The following is a 26,120-nucleotide window of genomic DNA, read 5'->3' as shown; positions in this document are numbered from 1 at the left end:
ACGGGACAATGAAAATCAACGTACTTTCATTGATGTCATTTACCGCGTATTACCAGTGTACACTGCGCGCATAATACGCAATTCAAATAAGTTAGTGTTTGCCGGGCCTTACTGTAGCTGGTGTCAGAATAAGCAACTTCATGGAAAGAAACAAAAAATATCCACAAACCTGTTGCTGCACGCTGTAAATCTGCTGTGGCTGAGAATATTGCTGTAGTAGAAGAAAAATATAAATATCGCAGTATTAGGTCATTTATATAAAACGTAGATAGATGAAAGATGACAACATGCACAACAAACCACATCTTTAGCTGCGATGTTCCCCAGAGACAACTAGCTTTCCTTTTTATATCAATAGAATTGTTTTTACCTAAACATGTAATAATATATCTCCTGCCGTAATAATACTACATAATTAAACCCCGATTCGTCATTTAGGAGTCCAAATATTATATTTATTGTTGATTTTCAATTTACAGGAAATGCTCTTAATGTGGTTTTCCAATATAATCAAAACATTGATGTCAGCAGTTTGGTGACATACATATAAAAAGGAAAATAAATATATCCCAGCAGCCATGCTGCTCCCCCGCTAACTTGTTTACTTGATCTGCAACGGTCACATGGCTTGTTTACCTATGTGACCTCTGCAGCCTATAGAGGGTCTAACAGGGTATGTCATCAGTGATGTCCCATAAACCTGCCGAGGGCTTCTAGCCCTCGTGACAGGTTACGGAACGTTACAGGGTCTTCTGGCCCAGTGATCTCACTTGTCAGATGTGGAAAAGGCAGTCCCGCGCCATTGTGAGTATAACAATATTTTATCGTTTTGGCCCCCCAAACTATATATAAATAAATAACTCTGAAAATCCCCTAAGGAAATAGCCTGTTTTGGCCAGGAGGACACAAAGATTTTTGGAGAATTTCATCTCCACTCTTCAAAAGCAATAACTTTTCTATTTTTCTGTCGACACGACCGTGTGAGGGCCTGCTTTTTGCGTGGCGAACTGTAGTTTTATTGGTGCTATTTTTGAATACATAGACTATATTGTAAAACCTTTATTAATTTTTTGTGATAGCAGGGAGAGAAAAAGCACATCAATTCTGCCATAGATTTTTTTTTTTTTACAGCATTAAAGGAGATGTCCCGAGGCAGCAAGTGGGTCTATACACTTCTGCATGGCCATAATAATGCACTTTGTAATGTACATTGTGCATTAATTATGAGCCATACAGAAGTTATAAAAAGTTTTATACTTACCTGCTCCGTTGCTGGCGTCCTCGTCTCCATGGTGCCGACTAATTTTCGCCCTCCGATGGCCAAATTAGCCACGCTTGCGCAGTCCGGGTCTTCTCCTCTTCTCTATGGGGCTCCGTGTAGCTCCGTGTAGCTCCGCCCCGTCACGTGCCGATTCCAGCCAATCAGGAGGCTGGAATCGGCAATGGACCGCACAGAAGCCCTGCGGTCCATGAAGACAGAGGATCCCGGCGGCCATCTTCAGCAGGTGAGTATGAAGACGCCGGACCGCCGGGATTCAGGTAAGCGCTGTGCGGGTGGTTTTTTTAACCCCTGCATCGGGGTTGTCTCGCGCCGAACGGGGGGGGGGGGTTTAAAAAAAAAAAAACCCGTTTCGGCGCGGGACATCTCCTTTAATCATGCAGCATAAACGACAATACGTTTTTTCTGCTGGTCGGTTACAACAATACCGAAATTCTTATTTTTTTAGGTTTTTTTCCGCAATAAAAAAACTTTAAAAATTATTATTTTTTTCTAAATCGCTGCATTCAAAGTCCTATAACTTTACTTTTCCATGGATGGGGGTCTGATGATGTCAAGGGGGAACCCGCTCCTTCTGTGAGCCCTTTATACGCCACAATCTACATAGATCACGTAAAGGGTTAACAGTGGTTGTCACGGTCCTAATTAGAGATGAGCGAGTATACTCGCTAAGGCTAACTACTCGAGCGAGTAGTGCCTTAGTTGAGTATCTGCCCGCCCGTGTCTAAAGATTTGGCTGCCGCCGCGGGTGACAGGTGAGTTGCGGCGGTGAGCAGGGGGGAGCCGGGGAGGAGAGAGGGAGGAGAGAGGGATCTCCCCTCCGTTCCTCCCTGCTCTCCCCCGCCGCTCCCTACCCGCCGCCGGCCCCTGAATCTTTACACACGAGCGGGCAGATACTCGACTAAAGCACTACTCGCTCGAGTAGTTAGCCTTAGCGAGTATACTCGCTCATCTCAAGTCCTTATGCATCCCCCGCTGTTGCAGCGGGAGGCCAGCTAGCTGTAACAGCCGGCTCCTGCTGCCGGATGGCGCGGGATCTCTTCTGATCTCGCACTATCCACAGGGCATAAGTGAACGTCTTGTTGCGTTAAGGATGCATTCACATATGGCGGATTTTTTGCACTGGAAACATCCACAGTAGACTTTGCTCCTTCAATGAAAGGGTGAAATCTGCTGTGGATCAGAATCAAAATCCGCACCAAATGTTGCAGATTTGGGAGTGAATCTGCACCGCTTTCGGTCATATGTAAAGACACCCCAAAATTTAATTTTACTATTTATCTGTTCAACCCCATCTCTCTTGCTAAAATACCCTGTAACACATATGGCTTGAATAACCATTTACCTGCTGAAGAGCCGCTGCAGCAGCTGCAGCTGCTGCTTGTTGCTGTAACGCTGCGGTCTGAGTGAGCTGGTAGTTTGCTGGGGAAGGGTTGCTGAGGCCGGCAGCAGCGAGAGCCGACTGCTGAGTGTAGATGGTGGGGGACGTCCCGAGTAATGATGGCTGCTGGACCCCTAGTGGAGCTGATAGATCATAATGTTAGTACATTGCATAATGACTGTACAAACCCACAAGGCAGGATGAGACATAGCCAGGGAGGTAAAACGTAAGGTGCGGCTTTACCGCCACGAATAGTAAAAGTCAGTACAGCAATATCAACTCAGGCAACTAGCTAATGCATTTCATTCAAATAAGTAGAGCTAGAAGACATCCAGAGTCCTACAGATCCTATACTATGGTGTTTATTAACGCAAAAGGACTTTTCTGTCTGGAAAGTCATTTTGAGCATATCAGGGATCAAAAATCATTCCGACCCACTCAAGCATTTAATTGCAAACATTAGAAGTTTATTGCCTTGTGCTGCCAGTCAAGGACAACAAAAGGTTAACTCAATGCAAAAAAGAATGAAATGCAAATGGAGGGCTTGTAGACGGAAGTCAGCAAACTGCGACAATATGTTTTCAGCAAACGTGTATGTTCTTCATTATTAACAGAGTTTATTGACCAGAAACTACATTCATGAGCTGAGATGGTAAAAGCCTTCACAGCCCGAGGGCGCATTACTGCCAGCCAGTCATAGTCCAAGTCCTGATCACACATGGCTGCCTTCATTAGTGAGAGCTGGCAGCCATCTGCTCCCTCGTCAGGTCTTTGTGTGAGAGGTCTGAATGCAGTGCTGACTCCCGTCATTTGTTTCGCTGACTAAACGGTCATCTGATAATTGGGGCGCCAACTACACTGAACTGTAACAAGCGTCGCCTATAGTTAGTTATTTATAGAGCTGCGACGCTGATCCGCATCCTTCACAGCGGCTCATACAAGAGCACAGAACGAAAGCTGCTTTTACGCGGAACAGTTATCACGCGGATTTCCTCGGATAGCGCCCTAAATGGTATTAAATGGTATTATACATTAAATGAGGCCTAAAAATCAAAGTCCCTGTGAATCAAAAATCTCCAAGATAATGGTGGTTTTCCACAGGCATATTTTCTAAGGATCGACACTCATTACCGCCGTTTACATGTGGCAGATCACGGCTAGTATGGGGATGAGCAATCATTAGCTCCCATGGAGTATATATTTGTCAGCAGTACATCCATTCACATGTGGATACTCCGCTGCTGACAAGGGAGTATCTTTTGTCTGCATAAACAAAGTGTATGCTGGGTAGGACTGGCGATTTGGCCTAAAGTTAAATTGTCTATTGATTTTCAGTCTCCATTGTGAATTTTAATCTTCATTTTCTTTTTTCCTGCTAAAAAAGCAAAAAAATACTAAGACACGTTTTCACATCAGTGAATATCATGCAGAGCAATTCTTCACTATATACTAATTATCAGGATTGACTGGGACAGCTGTGATGAAGCCAGGCTCACACGCCCATATGGTAAAACGCAGCGTTTTACTGGCATGCGGAGCTGCATATCACCGCGTCTGTGATCGCATATCCTTGCGCATAATAACGTATCTCACGCACGCTGTCACTCGCCGGTTTCCTCATTTCTTATTTTAACTTTCCTCCAGTTGTCTGTAAGCCAGTGGTTCCCAAACTGTTACCACCATACAGCCCTTTTGAAGCAAAAGTTTCTTGTGGAGCCCCAAAGCGGGCAGAGGGCGTGGTTAGGGGAGAGGTTAGGGGCGTGGCTTATCGCAACATATTTTTACCTCCGTCGTTAAAAAAGGACAGGGCCGTTTAAAAAAAAAAAAACACAGAGGAACGCTACAGCGCTGGATGGGCTATTGATATACATTATACTTAAAATTAACATGCTCCGGAATTAAATCCTTCACCACATGTCAGTATCCGCACTAGTTTTGTACAAGTTTTTTTCCACAGCATGTGTATGAGATTTTAAAAAGCTCATCCACTTTGCTGCTACAGCTAATGTAAACTCCACAGCAAATCCACCCCATGTAGTAATAGAGTCCCCTATATTGGTGTCTCCAATAGTAATAGGTGACCCCTATTGCAGCCCGGACTATCTATTACTTAGCAAGTAATTGCTGTGCATTTGATAGCCTTATGTTAAAGAATGGAGTACAAACTTTAGTTACCTACATATGGGAGATTGGGGTTCTACCCCTCCATGGTCACAGCCCCCATATACTCCCCCTCCAGTCATTACAGCACATATTACTTCCCCCCGCGTTATCACATCCCCACATACTGTCCTCTGCCCTGCATAACACCCCGAATACATTGTCCTCTACCAGCGATCACAGCCCCCATATACTGCCCCTCTAGTCATTACAGCACATATTACTTCCCCCCGCGTTATCACATCCCCACATACTGTCCTCTGCCCCTCATAACACCCCGCATACATTGTCCTCTACCAGCGATCACAGCCCCCATATACTGCCCCTCTAGTCATTACAGCACATATTACTTCCCCCCGCGTTATCACATCCCCACATACTGTCCTCTGCCCCTCATAACACCCCGCATACATTGTCCTCTACCAGCGATCACAGCCCCCATATACTGCCTTTTACCCCCCTCAATCATCACAGCCCAACGTACCATTTACCACACTCTAGTAGTGTTGATGGGTCCAAACCAGCAGAATCCTGTGCAGCGCTGAACTTTGCTAAAAGTTTGGTTCAGCGAGAATCCAAACCTCAGGCAGTTTGTTTCGTCTGAAACGGAAGCTATAAACGCCCTAAAACTAGCATTGAATACTGTCTAAGAGCCCTAACACAATGGTGGTGATGGTGACCCTTCGATTGACGTGGTTCAGTGGTTATCACTATTGTCTTGCAGCATTGGAGTCCTAGGTTCAGATCTGATGAAGCACAACATCTGCACGGAGTTTGTTCTCTCTGCGTTTCTTCATGTTCTCCTCGTCGTCCACAGAAAGAAGCAGCAGCATGGTGGCTCAGTAGTTAATACTGTTATCTTGTAACACTGGCTCCTAGGTTCAAATCTGACCAAGGACAACATCTGCATGGAGGTTTACAAAGTCCAAGCATATGTTCTTCTTGGTCAGATTTGAATCTAGTACCACAGTGTTGCAAGACAATAGTGCTAACCACTGAGCCACGTCCATTGAAGGGTCACCACCATTATTCCAAGGCTCTTAGTGTTCAATGCTAGTTTTATCGTTGTTATGAACTTCCAGTTTAGTTTGACTAAATTTTGGCTAAAATGAACTTTTTTGGTGGAATTCGGCGATACTACCGAGCCGCCCTTTTAAAAAGTTCACTCCCCTCTACTCTTCAGCCGCACAGCCTTCTCCCTTGTGCTAATATTCTCTACAGACATTGATGAGACTCAACCAATTAGCTTCATGCTTGATTCCTGCACTGTCTTGTCAGCATCCAGCACACTGCCCGGTAGCAGGCACACCCCACTGCCCCTCGGGTGGGGCCAATATCCATTTCACAATTGTGATAAAAGTCAGAATCGCAACTCAGGAAAATGGCAATTAATTGCCCAAACTTAATTCTGGCTGATCGTGGATATGTTTATGTTGACCAATGATTGGGAACAAACATATCAAGGTTTGTTTATCTGATGATTGGCCAACCCCTTAAGAGCCTTACGGCCTCCTTCACATTAGAGTATGCACGTTTGTGCAAGTCTTAGTGCTGCATTTTTGTGGAACAAACTATGCTTTTTTGCGCTTGTAGTGGCGTATATTACTGTACTTCTGCCCGCAGGGCACGTTTATTTACATGCAGCAAAGATGATGCCAATTAGTTCCAGATGTGTTTTTATTCCAGCTGAAGTACGCAACATATCACGCATCTCCTTGTACACTGCGCACCTCTGCACAACCCCCATTGAATTCCATGGTGACTTTTGGTGCGCAAATGTGCAGAAAAGTAGAGCATACTGCATTTTATTTGTTTCACGTGACCGAAGTGTGCGCAAAAAATATGGAAATGTTAATAAACACATTGAAATCGACGGGTTATATTCTCTCCGTATTGCACGCGTAAATTTTCCACACACAAATACGCCCTCACACGGCGTATTCCAGGTGGAAATCTCGCGGTTTGGCCGCTGCGAAAAACCATGAGATTTCCGCTGGGAAAGCGCTGCTTCAAAACCCGCAGCACTTAGCAGCGGATTTTGGAGCTGTTTGGCTACACGCTTTTCCGTTGCGGCCGGCGATCCCATAGAGGAGAGCGCTGCAGCAACAGGAAAAAAAAATAAAAGAATGGACATGCTGCGGCCGGCAAATCTGCGCCGGTTTTGCCGCAACGGATTCACCATCCCGTGTGGATGAGATTTCTAAGAAATCTCGTCCACATGGCTGGATAATCCTGGGATTAGCAGCCGCAGGCAGATTTTTCCGTGGCGAAATTCCGGATGGAATTTCTGCAGAAAATCTGCCCTGCGTGAACCCAGCCTAACACAGCGAGCTGACAAAAAAACCCAAAAAAACACACACAGTAGTGCGGTTTCAGTCCTCGCCCTATAACACTGGTGAAGAATATAGGAAAAGGTCAGCGGTGGGAGTTCAGCCCACAACCACCTTACATGTATGGCCATTACAGCTCATATCTCTGTGTGGCAGTAAAATAGTCATTGCACACGTTAGCCGCTAATAGTCCCTGGGCTATAATGTTGCTAAACCTTCTATTCAGTCGCTTCCTAGAAAGCTCCATTTGTGGGAAAGCTGGGTGATACTTCTACTATTACTGTATCAGCTCTGCGGTGAAGGATGTGTCCACACATGACTGTGCTTTTCTATGGCAGTAAAATAATATTCTATGTAATTAAATGATGTGCTGTAATTAGAGCCTTCCTTGAATCTTACAACACAGCTGGCATTGAGTAGTGCCAAGAAGGGGAACATAAAGCATTTGCCCGCTCTGGTTTTCTTGCAGGCTCTGGAGTGCATTTGGCAGAGAACATCATCTCATCTTTCGACACGCAGGTCACATTCGCGTTCCTGTACATGTAGCTTCAAACTTCTACCAACATTTATGGAGTCGTATCTGACAGCCCACGCAACATCTCAGGCCTCATGATGCCAAAGCGACATGAAACCATGGACTGCTTAAGGTTAGCAATACGAAGAGTGAAGTGACAAACTTTAAGGAGTCTGGAAAAACTTGGATCTCATTAGTTGGTGTCAGCAGAAAAAACGTTCCTGAGTCATCAAGTGCGGCTCTGTGCAGCAGTATGGAGATGACTGCTGTCACCGAACCTGTTCCCGCTCGCCAGTCATCACTCCTAGATGTAGTCAGCAAGGCACATCTGCAGTCCCGAGATAAGTGCGAACCGACAGCAAGAACAGGGAGTATTTTTTAATTAATTAAGCCATTTTAACCTCACAGAGTCTGGACAGCAAACACCAACGACTGGCACTTTAAGAGTGTTTGGTAGTTGTGCATTACGCACGTGTAATATACTGTACCAATATCGCATACTTTCTTCTTCAGACAAATTGCGTATATTATCTACATAAGAAAAATCACAGCATGTTCTATTGTGGCGCGTATTATGCATGCATACATGCCAAGATAGTGCATGCAGCAAGTGCGCAATGTCACTGTGTGTTGACTCTAGCTGGTCCCTGGCCACAGACATCCATGTAACGTGGATGAAAATAACCTGTTATAGTCCCTACTGTACATCCGAGTGCCTCCAATCTACTAGTATGATCCTAACAAAGTAACATACGATGATTATTTCATAGCACTCTTACAACCTAAAGTAGTGTTCCTTTTATATTAGCACTTAAAGCTTTATCCCTTAATTATACCCTAAAAATAAGAGTGTAATTATAAGTCACCGGTAATAAATGCATTAAGTACAGAAGTTGCCTATTTAAATTACTTTTTTTTATATCATCAGCATGGATGAAATGCTTTGTAGGAATAATAAAAGTTCCCCATTTAAAAACCCCCTGGGGTAACCCATCGTGGAGAATTAGAGAATTGGCCGTGCCTATATTCTCCCGCATTATAAGTACTATTTCTTTATAGGGGTTGTAAGATTACAAGTTATTCCCTATCCAGAGGATAACTTGCTGATCAGTGGGGGTCTCACTGCAGAGATCGGTGGGGATCTTAGGAGTGAGACCCCCACCGATCAACAAGTTATTCTATGGATAGGGGATAACTTGTAATCTTGGTACAACCCCTTTTAACCCCTTCCCGCTTCAGGACATATGGGTACGTCCTGGGTACGTCCTGGCAGCAGGGTACTTCCCACGACTGGACGTACCCTTACATTATGTGGATAGCGTGAGATCAGAAGAGATCTCGCGCTATCCAGCGGTGGGAGCTGGCTGTCACCGATAGCCGACCTCCTGCTGCAACAGTGGGGGTGCATTGGAGCAGCGACCCCCGCTGTTACCCCTTCCCTGCCTGATCTCTGTAGATCACGGCATGGGAAGGGTTCACAGAGGGAGTGCGCTCCCTCTGTGACGTCATTGGGCTCTCGCGATGTAATTGCAGAGAGCCCCGGCTGCTTGCCATGGTAACAGGATGCCACCTACAGGGGTCCTGTATTACCACTGCCTAGGATCGTTGTAATAAGCGATAAGGCATTGCAGGAGAGAAGTCCTGCAATGCCTTATCACTGCGATCTTCGGTGCTGTGCTCTAAATCCCCCAGAGGGAGAAAAATGGTGTAAAAAGCAAAGATAAAAATAATGTACAAAAAATAAAAATGTGAAAAAAAAAATGTAGAGAAAACCCCTTTTTCTGTACTTTTTCTCATATTAGCATAAAAAAAAAAATCCCACATATTTGGTATCGTCGTGTCTGTAACGGCGCGTATGCCAAGTTGAACATTCTTTTCATCCTGCACGGCAAAAATTGTAAAAAAACAAAAAAAACACTAAAAAAACTGGAGCAAAATGCTAATGGTACCAATAAAGACTACAGCTCATCTTGCAAAAAATAAGCCCTCATAGAGCCCCGCCCGTGGAAAAATAAAAAAAAAAGTTATAGGACTTTGAATGCAGCGATTTAGAAAAAAAAAATCCCCAAAATTTGGCACCGATAAATAATACAGTTCGCCATGCAAAAAACAAGCCCTTATATGGCAGGGTCAACGGAAAAATAAAAAAAGTTGTGGCTTTTGAAAAATGAAGACGAAGATCCATCAAAAATCGTTTCGTCCTTAAAGGGGTTGTCCCGCGATAGCAAGTGGGGTTATACACTTCTGTATGGCCATATTGTATTTTGTATGGCGCTGTATGGCCGGAGCGGCCCCTTCAGCGCAAGCGCGCCTAATCCAGGGAGAAGGCAGCTTTGGTCGGCGCCATGGAGACGGGGACGCCAGCACCGGAGGGGGTAAGTGTATAACTTCTGTATGGCCAATATTCAATGCACGATGTATATTACAAAGTGCATTAATATGGCCATACAGAAGTGCTTAACCCCACTTGCTTTCGTGAGACAACCCCTTTAAGCCTAAAATAGGCCATGTCCTTAAGGGGTTAAGGGATTATCACAAGATTACCTTTAATCACCTATCCGCAGGTGGATAGGTGGGGGAGACGTATCTGCTGGGTTGCTCCCCTCACCTGGCTCAGCCTGATTGACAGGTCTCTCCCCATTTGTGTACAGACAGGGAAAGAAAAGGAGCTGCCTAGCAGATACTTCTTCCTGAGGTGACACTGATTACAGCTATTACTTCTCTAAAACACTGCAGTACTTTGGAGTATAACATGGCCGCAGCGAGGGCAGCATGGACATATTTCAGGGCTCTATGTCCAAGTTCATTCCTAGGAGTTACCGGCCTTGTACAAGCTTTATACCAAAGAAACCTTGGAACCTACTAAAATATTAGAGGATTACATTTGTGGCACTACTTCAATACATTTCTATTACCCAATTTGCTCCATCTACTGCTGTAAAGATTTGGTAAATGTGGGAGAGAGTAAAGACTTCCATCTAAAGCTGGCCATAAACACAGGAATATAATCTGCCAGAATGGGGCGATCAAATTATTGGTCAAATCGCCCTTACATACGATGGCATATGAGGAAAAAGATCTGGGTAGAGTGCCCTTAAGAGGCAATTCAAGACAGGGGTGATACACCCATGTGCTGTGTACTAGAAGGCGCTGTAAGGCAGATGGAGAGAAGGTGCTGCCGGCCTAGTAGGTATGTTGATCAACAGTCAAATTAGCGTAGGATACAGTTTTTGAAGGGGATTTAAAAGAGTTAAGACTCTGGGGGCGAACTGTTAGCAAGCACCGACTCAGAAGAAGAGCGGAGTCGATTGGTATTGCTTAAAAGAGCATACGCTTTATTGTGAATCAGCAGGTAACACGTTTCGAGGTTCACAGACCTCTTCATCAGACAGCTGGGTAAAATATAGGATAATATGTCAAATCCTCCTGGTTCGATATGTAAGGGCAATAGAGATCACTAGTGGCCAGCAGTGGGATCCCGACTGTATGATCCAAGATCCTTTTACATGGAACAAATATTCTTCAAAAAAAATTGTTCAAACGAGCGAAATGAAACAATAATCGTTTAATGTAAAAGCAGCCAACAACTGAACGACAAACCATTCGCTTTTTGTTAAGCCTAAAAATAATCGTTGGCTCGTTCACTTATCGTTCGGTTTAAATACCGATCATTCAGTCGTTCTCATTTATACAGCGAATGTGAACGACTGAAAGATTTCTTGTATGAATGATGTACAGGGTTGTACAAAAATATGGAAACACTGTACAAAATATATGCCTTAAATTACATGGGATTATAAATGATATTTCAGTAAGACATGTAGAAACCAGTTTAAGTGGAGGCAATAGGAGACAGATGCTGCCGGGCAGAAGTGATCTGAGCAACAGGGTTCTATTGGTAAGGGGTTTCAGCCACTCAGATGCTGTTACCAGCTGCTCCCAAAATCACCCAGAGCAGGGCAAGAGGTGAAGTAAACACAAATTTAGCGGGAAAACTCTCAGCCAAGCAGGGGTAAAAAGAGCAGCTCAGTGCATTTCATGTGTGTTTTCATTCCCCCACTCCCCCCCCCCCCCTGTATCTACCTGCATTTTAATGGTTACTATATTAAATTTTCTTACTTTTTTTTTAAATTAACATTACTTACAGGAACAAAGCACATTTGAACCCGCCAAAACCCCTAAAGCAACCCCAATAAGGGAATATATATTACAAAAAAAAAAAAAAGCTAAAAGATCTTTCAGTAGTATACAACCCAGAAAGATAAATCTTATAGCAGCAGTGACACATAAGAGAGGACCTTCTCGGAAAGATCGCTTTCTGTTTATTTATAGTCTGCATGTTAACTCTTTATTACTTCAGCCCACATAACGGTCACTAATGGAGCGGCCAGGCCGTATATTACGGCTCGTTAAGAACATATGTCTGGATTGTACCCAATCTGCAATAAATCTAGTTATGTGCATATCTGCCTAATTATATATATATATATATATATATATATATATATATATATATATATATATATATATTATATATATATATATATGTTGACAAGATCCGTCCAGACGTTACCTGGCTGCGATACTGCGGTTGCTGTGAACTGAGGAGCCCATGGTGGAGGGGTCTTCTGTCCTCCAAACTGAGCCATTGTGAACGGAGAACGTCACACTAGGATGTTCCTATAACCTGCAAGACAAATGGAAAAAAAGAATTCACATTTAGGTTTATCACCCCCGAATCAGGAAGGCAGAGTCCCCGATCCTAAAAGTGTGAAAACAGCTTTAGGATCAGATTTGCCCATCCAGACTGACCGGCTGTGCGGATTTTATGCTCCACACACACGTCAATGTCAATTTCTGCTGCGGATTCTCCCAGCGGTTTTCATGTGACAATGTAGTGACGTCTGCAGTGAAACTCCACAACAGAAACCGCACGTAACGTAAGCGGATGTTTTGTGGATTGGAGTTGCATGTGGACACAAGCCGACGGTGAAATTTCCTGCAAAGGATAAGCATCAATAAAAGATTGTGGGGGATCTTGATGGGCCACAGCCTCTGCGTGTGACATTGTGGTCATCGGAGTGAAGCATCAAAGTGACCCTCTGGTCCAGAATCAAAGATGGCCGATTCGCTTCTCTGACTACCTGATGTACACCGCACATTAGTATGCATCAGTAGTCTAAGGCTCACCTTAACACCAACGCAAGCGTATTCGCGGAATGGAAGTCGCATATTTGCGCGCACAACTGTTTTTTACTGTACTTTTTGTTTAAGCCGTGTACAACTGCGCGCACCAAAAAAATATGCACTGATGCTCGCAGCCATTGACATGATCAAATTCCTTAATGAGTGCAAGATGTGCTTTTTTGCGCAGGAAAACAGAGCTTGTTGCAGGGTTTTGGGGTTTTTTTTTCAACGGAATTGTGCATGCAAAATACACGCTTGTCAACTAACCTACTGAAATCAATGGATTCTGCTTTCTGTGCGCGCAAAAGTTTCACATGCAAATACGCTCGTGTGAAGCTGGTCTAAGACACTACACTAGCTTTGATTGATTAGTGCTGACGAGTCACGTCAGCATGCCGTATCTTAGGGCTTTTTCAGATGGCCGTGATTTTTTTCTTTGTTTTAGACACATGCGCAATAACGAAGAGTTTAAATAGTCCAAAAAAAAAAATCACTGGTCCATGCGCAGATATGCTGCAAAGCGGCAAGCCTATTTGTGCATGCTCCTGTGCGTTTAAGCCCTTAGACTACTGATGCATAGTGCGCATCAGGGAGTAGGATATGTGGTGCAGCCATCTTTGTTTCTCCAGGACTGGAGGGTCGCTTTAAACAGAGGAGAGAAGCGCTTATGTATAGCGGGGTACATAAGATGTTAACAGTGGTTAAAATTAGTTGCGCTGACCTATATTAGTTATGACTAATAATGTAATGAGTAGGCAGAACTGCTGCCAGGGAAGTTGTTCCGAACATCTTGTATTCATTTTGTATGGATGATCAATTATGGCGCTGCCGGACGTACATTGTAGTCAATATACAGCATTTTTCTGGCTTGGTCTAAACCCTTGGTCAGGTTTGCCATTAAAGTGAATGGGAGTGAGTTGCAATAACAGGCGCCGCCGCTGTACAGTGAAGAGGCAGTAAAGCGTGCCTGGATGCCGCAGCCACTTCAAGGCGCTAACCGGTGGCGGCGTTGAGAGTTAGGCCGCTATAGATCGGATATCCTAAGGAAAGGTCTTAGTTATGTCCTGCATATCCCCTTCCTTTAGGTGAGGAGAGTCAAATTATAACTCTTGCTCTTGTTGCACAAGACAGACGATCCATCGAAGGAGTAACAACTCCATAATTACTTTATGAGTAATACAGATTACAAACATCAGCAGTTGTTTGCTCAGGCATAACGACTGAAGCAAGACAGTAATTCTAGTCTGGGGTCACACAAGTAAGGAATGGGCATCCAGTGGTGTGAGGTGTATACGATTTCGGTTGCACTCTTCTTCTCTCTATGGTAATGAATGTGTACCTTTTTCCACGCGGTGGGAAGTTCTACACTTTGAGGAAAACTTTTTACAAAAGTCAGTCTAATCCCAACACAAAACAATCCTCTAAGGCTGCCTACCCACGGGCGAGCGCAATATTGGGCCGTGAAAGAAAAGAATGGGGTTCATACTCGTACATCTCGCAACGCACAAATCTTGTGCGCTTTTTTCAGCTGTGTGAGACCAGCCGCAGGCCAGATTCACGAGAACATGACCGTATTTTGAGCGTGCATGAGCGCAACGTTTTTGCCGAACGAACGTTGCTTTTTTGCGTGCACATTAGCATAATTTACTGTACTGTGTGTATGCAAGTCATTTCCACTTGTGTGCTCAAAAAAATATGCACCAATGGTCTCGGTCATAATTAGTCTAATGAGTTCAGGATGTGTTCTTTTGTTCTGCCCAATTACACACGGCTACACGCATCTCCTAGCGTATTATTCATGTACCCCCATTGACTTTTGATGCAGGAAAATAGAGCATGCTGCGGGTTTTTTTGTTTGTTTGTTTGTTTTTTGTGTGAATTAAATGGTAGGGAAAAATTTGCGCATATCAAACAAACTCATTAAAACACGGGCATCTCGTTCACATGGGCATCTTTGCGCCACATATTACACAAGTAGTATGCAGTGATTAGAGCCCAATGATTTCAAAGGGTTCATTCACGCATGAAAAATTATGCAGCATGTCCTATTTTGGTGCGTATTACGCGTCACAAAAGGTCATCGATTTGCTGTGCTGATATGCAGTGAATACGCAAGAAACCTGCATACTCCATGCGTATCAGCGCAGCACATCAATAGGCCCTTCTGTGTATTTTTTTCATGCGTGCAAAAACACACAGAAGCAGGGGCGAAATACACGGGCGTATGCGACTTTCAATCACGTAAATATGCAGCATATTAATGCGACCGAAATACGCTTACACCCGTGTGAATGAGCCCTCACTATTCATAGAGAGCCGACATGCTGGGCTATATACAGAATGTATTCCATCAGATCAGGCTCCGCCCACACGCTATGAAGAGTTATAAGGAAACGAGCCCATGGAGCACGCAGCGCAGGAGCAGCCCTGCGAGAGTGCAATCACTGACAATGGACATGACAAGAGTGAATTCGGTGCCTTTCAAACACCAAAATAGAACTTTACATTGTAGCGGCTCGCAAATGACTTTTTAGCTATCCTTCAAATGCATATATTAAAAAAAAAAGTTTTTAATTGGCACGCAGACCCCACCAATTGCATGAATTAGTAGAAGAGTTCCATTGTGTGCTGTGGTCGCTCACAAGCTGACGACAGGCTCAACAGAAAGCCTTTCTAGCAATCGTGGGGGGCCGCAGCGCCGATCAAAATATTTGAAACTTCCCTATGACGCCACAAAACTTTTTTGACAGAAGAGTTACACTTTACATACCCCTCTCCACTGTCCGGAGTGCGTTGGATCGTAGCGGGCAGGGTCTTTACATTGCGCACACGCTCTCCAAGATACGCCAATTACATAGAAATATTTCCTGAGCACGCCGGCTGCAAATGACTTTGAACAATGCCCTTCATCAGGTGTATCATTAAGCAAGGTGTGTGCCGAGGTGTGGACAGAACTACTGGCAGAAACCGCTTTGTAAGGCGGCAGCATCTGTAGTGTGCAGGTGACAGTTCATGGGACACACCGTACACGACAATGCACAATAGCGCCAAAATAGCGCACACTGTTTTAGCTGTACAGAATGGCATGAACATCTTGATTAGTTTTGGCTTCAGTTCTATACTACATATACAGTCTGGCTGTTTCCAGGCCGTGATTTCAGCATTGTTTTACAGCGTCTCTATGGCGTTTTTGAGGTGCATGTTGGTGATTTCAGTGCAGAACGCTGTATCATAGAACCGTGGCATCTCGCTGTAAAACGTGTGCGATTTTCAATATGTGCGCTTAACATACGCTTAAAAAAAAAAATTGTAAAATTGACCTGAAATCACTGTGTGGAAACATAGTCCAAGGCCGGATTTACGAGGGTGCATTTGTGCACGCAATACGCCGAAAATACAATCCATTGACTTCAAAGAGCACCTATAGAACTCATTAAACTAACTGGCCGTTGCAATGGGTCAAAGCATTGACGCATGATTATTGGCATGTGTAAGAAAAAAAAAAAAAAAACAGTAAAAAAAACAAAAACAAAAAAAAAACAACACACTTGCACGCAAATACGCAACACCCATTCCACAAAAACACAGTGCAAATGCATGCATAAATACATATACGCTCGTGTGAATCCAGCCTATTGTCTTGTTCACACGGGCATAAGTGCATTTCGATTGTGCAAATGCGCTGTTTGCTGGTGTGACTAAAGTGCGTTTAGGCCCGCGTAACCCGCCAGCTCCGCTGTGTATTCCTGTGTCCAAATGCACAATGTTTGCGCACAGGGAAAAAAAATATGCACAAAATCACTGATTTTGTGCATATATGTGCAACAAATACACGTTTTCTGTGCATGCCGTGCCCATTCACGCATGCCCATTGTTTTCAATGGGCTATTTCGATCCGCAAATGTACGCCAAGATAGGTTAAGCAGCGTGTTTTTTTATGCGACTCTAAGGCCTCATGTCCACGGGCAAAAGAAGAATTAAAATCCACAGCGGATTTTAACTCTTCTCCTGCCCGCGGATCCGCACCCCATAGGGATGCATTGACCGCCCGCGGGTAGATAAATACCCGCGGATGGTCAATAAAAAAGTGATTTTTAAAAAAATGGAGCATGAAAAAAATCTGGACCATGCTCCATTTTCGTGCGGGTCTCCTGCGGGGACGGCTCCCGCGGGCTTCTATTGCAGCCTATGGAAGCCGTCCGGATCCACGGGAGACAAAAATCGGAATTTACTCACCCGCTCCGGTTCTTCCCTTCACCACGGCTCCATCTTCTCTGCGTCGCGGCCGGATCTTTTTTCTTCGGGCCAGCGCATGCGTGGGGCACGTCCCCGACGTGCCCTGCGCATCCGCCGGGCCGAAGAAAGAAGATCCGGCCGCGACGCAGAGAAGATGACACTGCGGCGAAGGGAAGATCCGGAGCAGGCGAGAGGGGAGTTTAATTCTTATTTTAATGCCTCATGTCCGCGGGGCAGGAGGGACCCGCTGCAGATTCTCCATGGAGAATCCGGAGCAGACCTGATTTTCCCCGTGGACATGAGGCCTAAATCATGTGAAAAATACTCATGTGAATGAATCCATTGAAATCAATAGGTTCTATTTACTGTGTATTTTGCGCAGAAATAGGCTTGTGTGAATGAGCAAAATCTAACTATTTGTTATTACCCTGTTTCCCTGAAAATAAGACATATCATGATTTTCCAGAATTTTTGAGGATGCAAAATGATTTTTCAGGCTTTTTGAGGATGCTTGAAACATAAGCCCTACTCCAAAATTAAGCGCTGCTAACAGTTAATTAAAAAAGTCAATTTAAATAGTGTCCAGGCAGCTATACATGTAAAACAGTTAAACCTTTTTGAACAAAAATTAATATAAAAGACACTGTCTTATTTTCAGGGAAACACGGTAGGTATTTAAAATAGTCTAAGAGTTGGTTACTTTGTTCCTATCCCACAGACCCTTCACTTTGCAAAGCTTCCCACATCCACAAAATAGTATATATACACACATACATATATATATATATATATATATATATATATATAGTTTCTCATACATTTTTTCCATACCTTCGGACATGGCTCTGGAGACAACGTAACGCGCGGGGGCCAGCGGCATATCCCCATCGCAGCAGTCTATCACTTATGTGTTCACACACAGCAGTTTTGGAGAACTTACATTTCATCCCTGATACACAGCCCCCAGCCTTCCCGCTGCTGACTGACATTTCTCCTCATGCGCTGTAATAGGGAGCCAGCTGTCAATCAGCAGCCGGAGGGTTGGGGAGCCTACATAGACGGACTGAAGAGGATGCAAGTTCTCCCAAACTACAGCACATTAACAGATAAGTGAGCGAGCGCTGCAGCTGTCACTACTGCACTCGGCGCTCACAGAGCTGACACGGTGCCATATATCTAGTGGTGGTCCTCGCTCAGGGGCTCCGGTAACTTACCTCTCCCACGTCTATCCCCTTCATGTCGGTTGTCTCCCCAAGGATCTTGTTAACATCGCTTCCTCCTCTTCCTCTACAACATTTGTAGGTTGCGCCAGAACGGAACTATATATTTTGCGCTTATTATCTACTAGGGGATATACCCGTGCGTTGTATATAAGCGCAGGGATTAGTTATTAGAAATGGGGCTTTCAAAATTATTTCCTTCTTCTACATAATAACTGATGTTACTGCGCCATTTTGCAGCGGTCCCAAATTATTTGTTCATCAAAAATGTGATTATGAGGCGCTGCGCAATTGCACATCAACCTTAGGCCGAACGCCCACCGATGGATTATCGCTGCGGAATTCGCGATCAGACACCCGCTATGAATTCCGCAGCAATGTCCGTCCATAGACATGCTATGTTAAACAATTCTCCCCTTCCCCCAAGAGTGGAAAACAGCTGCAAGTTTCCCCTCGCGGGGGAAGAATGCCAGAATGTTCTATTATGTGCGGAAAATTGCACGGACAGCTTCCATTGCAGTTAATGGAAGCCATCCGGCCCTCGAACCTTCTGCAGTGAGCACTGCAGAAGTACACTGGGAGCACATGCTCGCCGGCCGAGACACTTTCGCGGCGGGTCCAGAGAGGTGAGAATGGAGTCTCTGGGGACACTGGGTCTGATTCCGCTACGATATTTCGCAGTTGGAATCCGACCCGGCCGCGGGCAGGAAGCCTTACGCACAATCATCTTCAGGAATATTTATTTTAGCTGCAATGTTCATTGATGTCATTAGTTGTTGCATATATTTACCTCAGCTGTGTAAGGAAAGAAAGAAACAGTGACCAATCACAGCGCAGCTTTCATGTTACCCCAGTAATGTAAGAAATAGCAACCAATCACAGCGCAGCTTTCATGTTACCTCAGTAATATAAGAAATAGCAACCAATCACAGTACAGCTTTCATGTTACCTCAGTAATATAAGAAATAGCAACCAATCACAGCGCAGCTTTCATGTTACCTCAGTAATATAAGAAATAGCAACCAATCACAGCACTGCTTTCATGTTACCTCAGCAGTATAAGAAATAGCAACCAATCACAGCACAGCTTTCATGTTACCTCAGTAATATAAGAAATAGCAACCAATCACAGCGCAGCTTTCATGTTACCTCAGTAATATAAGAAATAGCAACCAATCACAGCGCAGCTTTCATGTTACCTCAGTAATATAAGAAATAGCAACCAATCACAGCACTGCTTTCATGTTACCTCAGCAGTATAAGAAATAGCAACCAATCACAGCACAGCTTTCATGTTACCTCAGTAATATAAGAAATAGCAACCAATCACAGCGCAGCTTTCATGTTACCTCAGTAATATAAGAAATAGCAACCAATCACAGTACAGCTTTCATGTTACCTCAGTAATATAAGAAATAGCAACCAATCACAGCACTGCTTTCATGTTACCTCAGTAATATAAGAAATAGCAACCAATCACAGCGCAGCTTTCATGTTACCTCAGTAATATAAGAAATAGCAACCAATCACAGCGCAGCTTTCATGTTACCTCAGTAATATAAGAAATAGCAACCAATCACAGCACTGCTTTCATGTTACCTCAGCAGTATAAGAAATAGCAACCAATCACAGCACAGCTTTCATGTTACCTCAGTAATATAAGAAATAGCAACCAATCACAGCACGGGTTTCATTTTACCTGAGCTGTATAAGAAATAGCAACCAATCACAGCGAAGCTTTCATTTTACCTCAACAGTATAATATATAACAACCAATCACAGCACAGCTTTCATTTTACCTCAGCAGTATGAGAAATGAATGATGAGTAGAGATGAAAGAATGTACTCGTTTCGAGTAATTACTCGATCGAGCACCGCGATTTTCGAGTACTTCCGTACGCGGGTGAAAAGATTCGGGGGGGCCCCGGGGGGCGTGACGGTGCGGGGGGTAGCAGCAGGGAACAGGGGGGAGTCCTCTCTCTCCCCCTCGACCCCCCCACTCCCCGCGGCAACCCCCCACTCACCCACGGCGCCCCCCGAATCTTTTCGCCCGAGTACGGAAGTACTCAAAAATCGCGGTGCTCGGGCGAAAAAGGGGTGTGGCCGAGTACGCTCGCTCATCTCTAATGATGAGCTGTGATTGGTTGCTATTGGCAAAATAAATTAAAGGGGAAATCAGTGAGTTTTCTATTTAGAATTCCGCCAGTATGTGTCGCCCGATGCTGAAGAACGCTTATGCAAAATTTCACCCAAATCGGAGCAGAACTGTGAAATTGTATCCGACACAAACAGACAGATCGCTGATTACCCGGCGTTGCCCGTGTATTTTATCTATAGACACACAAAAGGAATTTAAAATGAGGTGTGTGTGTGTGTGTCTGTGTGTGTGTGTGACACACACACACACACACACACACACACACACACAGATTTATTATATTAGTATATGAGGAGGAAGGTCGATGGCGACTGGCTGTGGGAACACTTGGTCCGGACCGTCGCCCCACGTAAACGCGTCCAGCGGTCAGCCGACTAACACTTGTCACCAACTAAATCCTTTCTGCGGTCATACATGTGGGTTTTCGGCAGCACTTCCCCTCATGGGAGCTGAAAATGTTCTTCCGACAACAGTGCGAATTGTACGGGGAAAACCATTGATATTACTAGTTCCTCATCCCCGCACAGACTGCTTCCTCACACAGACATATTTGCGTAGTGTATTGCACATGCCAAATTTGCGCACGAAATACGCAGTGAGTAAGCCAATGGGTTTGTTTAAAAGAAGATATTTTGAGCACGTATTTCGTTCAAAAGTATGCGCATGTTCTATTTCCGTATTACGCACGAACGTAGCGCATATTAACCTAATTTAACCTAATTCCCCATTGAAATCAATTGGCGCATACTTTTTTTTTTGGCATGTGCAAATACGTACTAGATGCGCACACAAAAAATACAGTAAAACACGTACAGGCGCGCAGAAAGCCACAATGCCCATCCTGCAAACGCGTGTGTACATGCGCTAGCGCCCCTTGCCTTACAGCGATTACCGCATCCGAATGAAAGTATATGGCCTCACGTCCGCAGGCAGATGGGATGGCAGCAGCGGAGTCCAACCCGCCTAGGTACGGCTGCCAATGCAAGTGCGATCCCGCAGATGAGGTCAGCAAGATCGTGCGGCTACTGCCAGCCATGACTTGGCAGAGTATCAGCCACAAGCCGATACCAGTTACGTGGGAACGCTGCCTAAAGCCGGACTCACACGGGCGTATCTGTATTTGTGCAGCGCTTTTGCGCATCAGATGTTTTGTAACTGCAGCTAATAGAGTATACCGCGCTCCCCCCCATCTCTGAAGTGTTGGCGCTGTCAGTGCTCCCCGGTGGGCGCTAGTGAGCGCACCGCTGCTGGTCAGGTGATGCCACTTCTACGTCACCTGAGCATCGGTGCTGCGCTCACTGGCAGCCATCGGGTACCAATGGACAGGGTGCGCTGACAGGGCATAAACTTCGGAGGTGAGCGCCATACCTTCTGACATCAGCTGCGGTTATGCAGCTGATATCAATTCTAAATTTGCACTAACGCCGGTTTCACGCGGCCAACAAACGCACCTGAGATCCAGGTGCTCCGAGGCTCGCGAATATGAACGCCTTTCTTTTAACCCTTTCCAATCCACTGTCTGACGTCTGAAGACATTCTCATTGAAGGGTGTACAGCTCTGATGTCGGAAGACGTCCGGCAGGGCATTCTTACTGTATATTACTGGCCGCTCTGTTGTCGGGGGCCTCTCCTGTATGTCACATACCGCAGTACTGGCTCTAGCCAGCAGATGGCGCCATTGTATAATGGCAGAAAGAGAAAGCCCCCTAGGAAACCCTGAATCCAAAATTGGATTGCAAAGGGTTAAATGGAATCCTATACACAAGTGATCAAGGAAAACAAATTAAGGCACGCTCTATCGTCTCGCGTTTCTCAAAACACATCACTTGAAAATTGTCTGACATCCGTGGGTAGATAACACGTTCATGAGCGCAATATCGCAGTTTCTTGGCCCAATATGGCGCTCGCCCGTGTGTAGTAAGCCTTATGGTGCAGATTTTGATCACACGCGCCTCAGAGCAACGTTTTTGAGCTACGAGCAAGGCTTTTTTGCGCATGTTCGGCATATCTTACTGTACTATTTCGGCCTGCGGGCGCGTTTACTTGCGTGCAGCAAGAAATAGCTAATGAGTTCCAGATGTGTTCTTTCACCAGCTGAATTCTGCAGCGTATTGCACATTCTCTCCGTATTGCACGCGCATTTGCACCCCCCTCCATTGACTTCTTTGAGGAAAAATAGAGCATATTAAAAAAAAAAAGGCCTGTGCAAAATACAGAAGTGCGTACAAACCAGTTGGCATCAGTGGGGTCTGTTCACCAAGTTTCGTACACGCGCAAATATGTCCGTGCGAAGCCACCCTGAAGACGGTCACACGTATACTAATGCAATAAAACAGAAGCAACGCAAAGCAACGACAGCTCCCCGACTGACCGGGATGGCGGGGGAGGAAAATATATAACGAATTCATGAAACTGAGGCGTTTTGGTCCGTAATAAAAAAAAATATATGATCTCGCAGTAAATTTAAAAAAAAATAAATAAAATTATGAATGTAATATTTGCTCCAAGACGACCAAAAACATCCGATCTCATATTAAAATGATACATTGAGCTGTATTATCAGACAAGTAGGGTCCGGCCGTGTGAAGCGCCTGGGGGCAGCTGTGAAGACCCCCTGCAGGCAGCTGTGGAGACCCCCGCAGGGGTCACCTGACTCCTTGCAAGTCGGTGCGACATCCTAGAGACACAACAAACTAAGAGCAGCACAGCCCTGCAGACACAAGTGGAAGGAGCCTCCAATGTCACACTCACACTGCCGCTTAGTAAGGCTCGGCCATCCTACACACAGCTGTGCATCCCCCGTAGCCGGTAATACAGCTGCATCACACACTCACCCGGCGCCGCTGCATACTGTCACCGACTCCATGGTTATCTGTGCCCGGTCCGTCGTGGACAGCCAACTGCGCATGCGCCGAGCTTTCCAGTTACTCTACGCAGAACACGTCACGCCGCGGACACTGTTCGTACGGTGTTCTTTCCGTACACAAGAGCGCACGTGGTCCCAGACGTTGCGTCATTGCGTCACGCGTCAAGATAATTTTATAAAATGGCGGCGCTCTGTACGAAGTCGCCATTATAGGGAAGGGTGGTGGATAAGGGTGTGTGGGGATTACCAGTAACGGCTAGACCTCGAGTCGGGGTTTTTATCCAGTTCTTCTCCCCCCTCCCACCCCCATGCTCTCAGTTGTGTCTTGTAAGAGATGCTGGGATTTAGTCACTGAAGTGGTTCTGTCGCTGGCGGCCATTTTGTTGGTGGAAATAATTTGAAGTTGTCGCCTGTGAGGGAGATTAGAATGACTTTGAAAAGCTTTTTCAAGGAAATGAGGGGGTAATAAAAGAGAACTCTGTATACAATATTTTTATTTTTGTCTTTTGCAGTCCAGTCGTCACAACACTTAATCGTATTGTTTTTCGCAGGGTGAGATGTACATTACGTAGGTGCCATGTTTTGGCACATAAACATTTAAAGCACTTTCATTTATCTCCTACTCTTAAATGGTCGCTGGGGATTTGACCACTGGATCCCCGGAGACCCCAAGAGCCATGACTCGTGTGAATAGAGCTGTACGCGCAGTCGACTGCCGCTCTACGGGGAAGGCAAAGAGCGATGCGCTCGGCAATCTCCACTCACCTCGTAGATGTTAGGGACCGTATGTACGAGCAGATATCTCGTTTGAACAAGCGAATGATGTCACTGCAGCCTGTATATACAGCAGATACATCGTTAGCTTGTTCAACTGAGTAATCGTTCAGTTGTTCGCATTTGCCGTATAAATGAACGACTGAACGATCGGTATTTAAACAGAACGATAAGTGAATGAGCCAATAATGGTTATTATGCTGCATACCATGAACGACAACGAAAAGCGAGCGATTTGTTGTTCGTCGTTTGGTCGTTGGCTGCATTTACACCGAACGGTAATTGTGTCTGTGGAGCGGTGGTCACTCAATTCACATAGGGTGTTCTCAGTCCCAGCAATCAGACATTTATAGGGGACTTGGCGGCTAAACCCCTATAGGGTCCTTAGGGTACGTTTACACACAACGGAAATGCTGAAGAATGTCGGCAGCGGAAAATTCCATCGCTAAATCTGCAGTATTTTCGCAAAAGACACAGAATCAAAATCCACCCGTTGGAACGGATTTTGACTCTAAATCAGCTGCGCATCGTTATCTGATTTCAGGAGGCGCAGCGCTCACCTCGTCTGTGAAGTCTTCACGCTCTCAGCACCTCCTTCACCCGGCGGCCTGTAGTGAGCGCCGCAGGCGATGCTACTTCCGCTTCAGTTGACCAGCAGCGCTGCGCTCACTGGAGGCCGTCAGGTGAAGGAAGCGCTGAGAACGCAAAGACTTTAGAGTTGAGGGAATCGCGGTACCTCTTGAAACCAGCCGCGGATGCACAGCTGATTTTGAGCTACAATCCACCCCTTAGTTTACGTACACGTAGTGGAAATGGAGCAATTTTCTGCTGCTGATTTTGACGCAGATTTTCATGTATATCCGTAGCAGGCCTCACCCATTCCATTGAAAAGGTAAATCTGCTGCAAAACCAATCAAAAACTGTACAAAACGGTGCAGATTTCACCCCTTCAATTTTGGGCCTAAACAGCGTGTTTTAGCGCCGTTAAGCAGTCATGAAAACATCATCCATATAACGGTGAAGCGAAACCATTGATTTCAATGGTTTTCAGTTTCCACTATCGGGATTCCCGCGTATTATTACTGCGCACAACAAAAGATAGGACTTGCCCTATCTTTCTCGCACTTAGTTAATACCTGTTTCCCTGAAAATAAGACCTACCCAGAAAATAAGACAGCATGATTTTTCAGGATTTTTGAGGGTGCTAAATGATTTTTCAGGGTTTTTGAGTATGCTTGAAATATAAGCCCTGCTCCAAAATTAAGCCCTAGTCACAGTCAATAAAAAAAGAATATTAAATAGTGTCCAGGCAGTGAAAGTGAAATCTTTTGGAACAAAAATTAATATAAGACACTGTCTTATTTTCGGGGAAACAGGGTATTACGTGTGAGAAGGATAGTGCAGGACCGATCTTCCTGCTTTTTTGTTTTTTAAACTTGCGTGCAATAGTGCGGTGTTTGAATAGTCAAAAAAACCCGCGGTTCATGCGCCAATATGCTGCGTAGCGGTGAGTGTATTAGTACCCGCGTCCGTGTGTTTTCGTCCTTTAATTCAGCTTGTGTGAATTTTTTCAGCTGCCGAAAATCCACAGCAAATAAGCTGATGAATTGAACACGAGGGCCGTTCACACAGGTGTATCTGCGACACGTATTATGCGTGCAAGTTTTGCGTGTGTAGTCGTAGTGAATAGAGCCTTTGAGCGTACTTTTTCACACAATATTTGATCGTCTGAGAGCATACGCGGCATGTGCTATTATGGTGCGGATTACACACTGCAGTAGGCCATTGAAGTGAATGGGCTGCCGCAAATACGCAGGAAGCCTGCGTATTCACTGTGTATTTACGCAGCAAACATACGGGCCTGTCTGCGCGCTTTTTTATGTGCACAAATACGGTGTGTGTTTGCAAGTACCTTAGCGGACAGGTAGTTGTTAGGGCATGACCTTACTGAAGGGAATGTGGTCTGACAGACCTGGGGTGTCCTCCCCTGCCCACTTCAGCCAATCAGTGTTGAT

At 45.0% G+C, this 26,120-nt stretch overlaps 1 protein-coding gene across 2 annotated transcripts in view; it reads right to left on the bottom strand.

The window, feature by feature from the left end:
- CCAR1 (cell division cycle and apoptosis regulator 1) overlaps positions 1–23,445 on the bottom strand; it is a 58,131-nt gene extending 34,686 nt beyond the window's left edge. For both annotated transcript variants that reach the window (XM_066600641.1, XM_066600642.1), the window contains exons 1-4: positions 23,300–23,445; positions 12,238–12,351; positions 2,625–2,803; positions 170–211 (exon numbers count right to left, since the gene is read on the bottom strand). In XM_066600641.1, coding sequence (XP_066456738.1) covers positions 170–211; positions 2,625–2,803; positions 12,238–12,313 — 297 coding nt within the window. In that variant the 5' untranslated portion in view covers positions 12,314–12,351; positions 23,300–23,445. The remainder of the gene's footprint in view (positions 1–169; positions 212–2,624; positions 2,804–12,237; positions 12,352–23,299) is intronic.
- Positions 23,446–26,120: the final 2,675 nt, after the last annotated feature.

This window comes from Eleutherodactylus coqui, chromosome 4 (genome assembly GCF_035609145.1).
Source record: "Eleutherodactylus coqui strain aEleCoq1 chromosome 4, aEleCoq1.hap1, whole genome shotgun sequence".
In the NCBI taxonomy this organism is placed as follows: domain Eukaryota; kingdom Metazoa; phylum Chordata; class Amphibia; order Anura; family Eleutherodactylidae; genus Eleutherodactylus; species Eleutherodactylus coqui.
The sequence above is the reverse complement of the archived record's forward strand: the minus strand, read 5'-3'. Positions and strand labels throughout refer to the sequence as shown.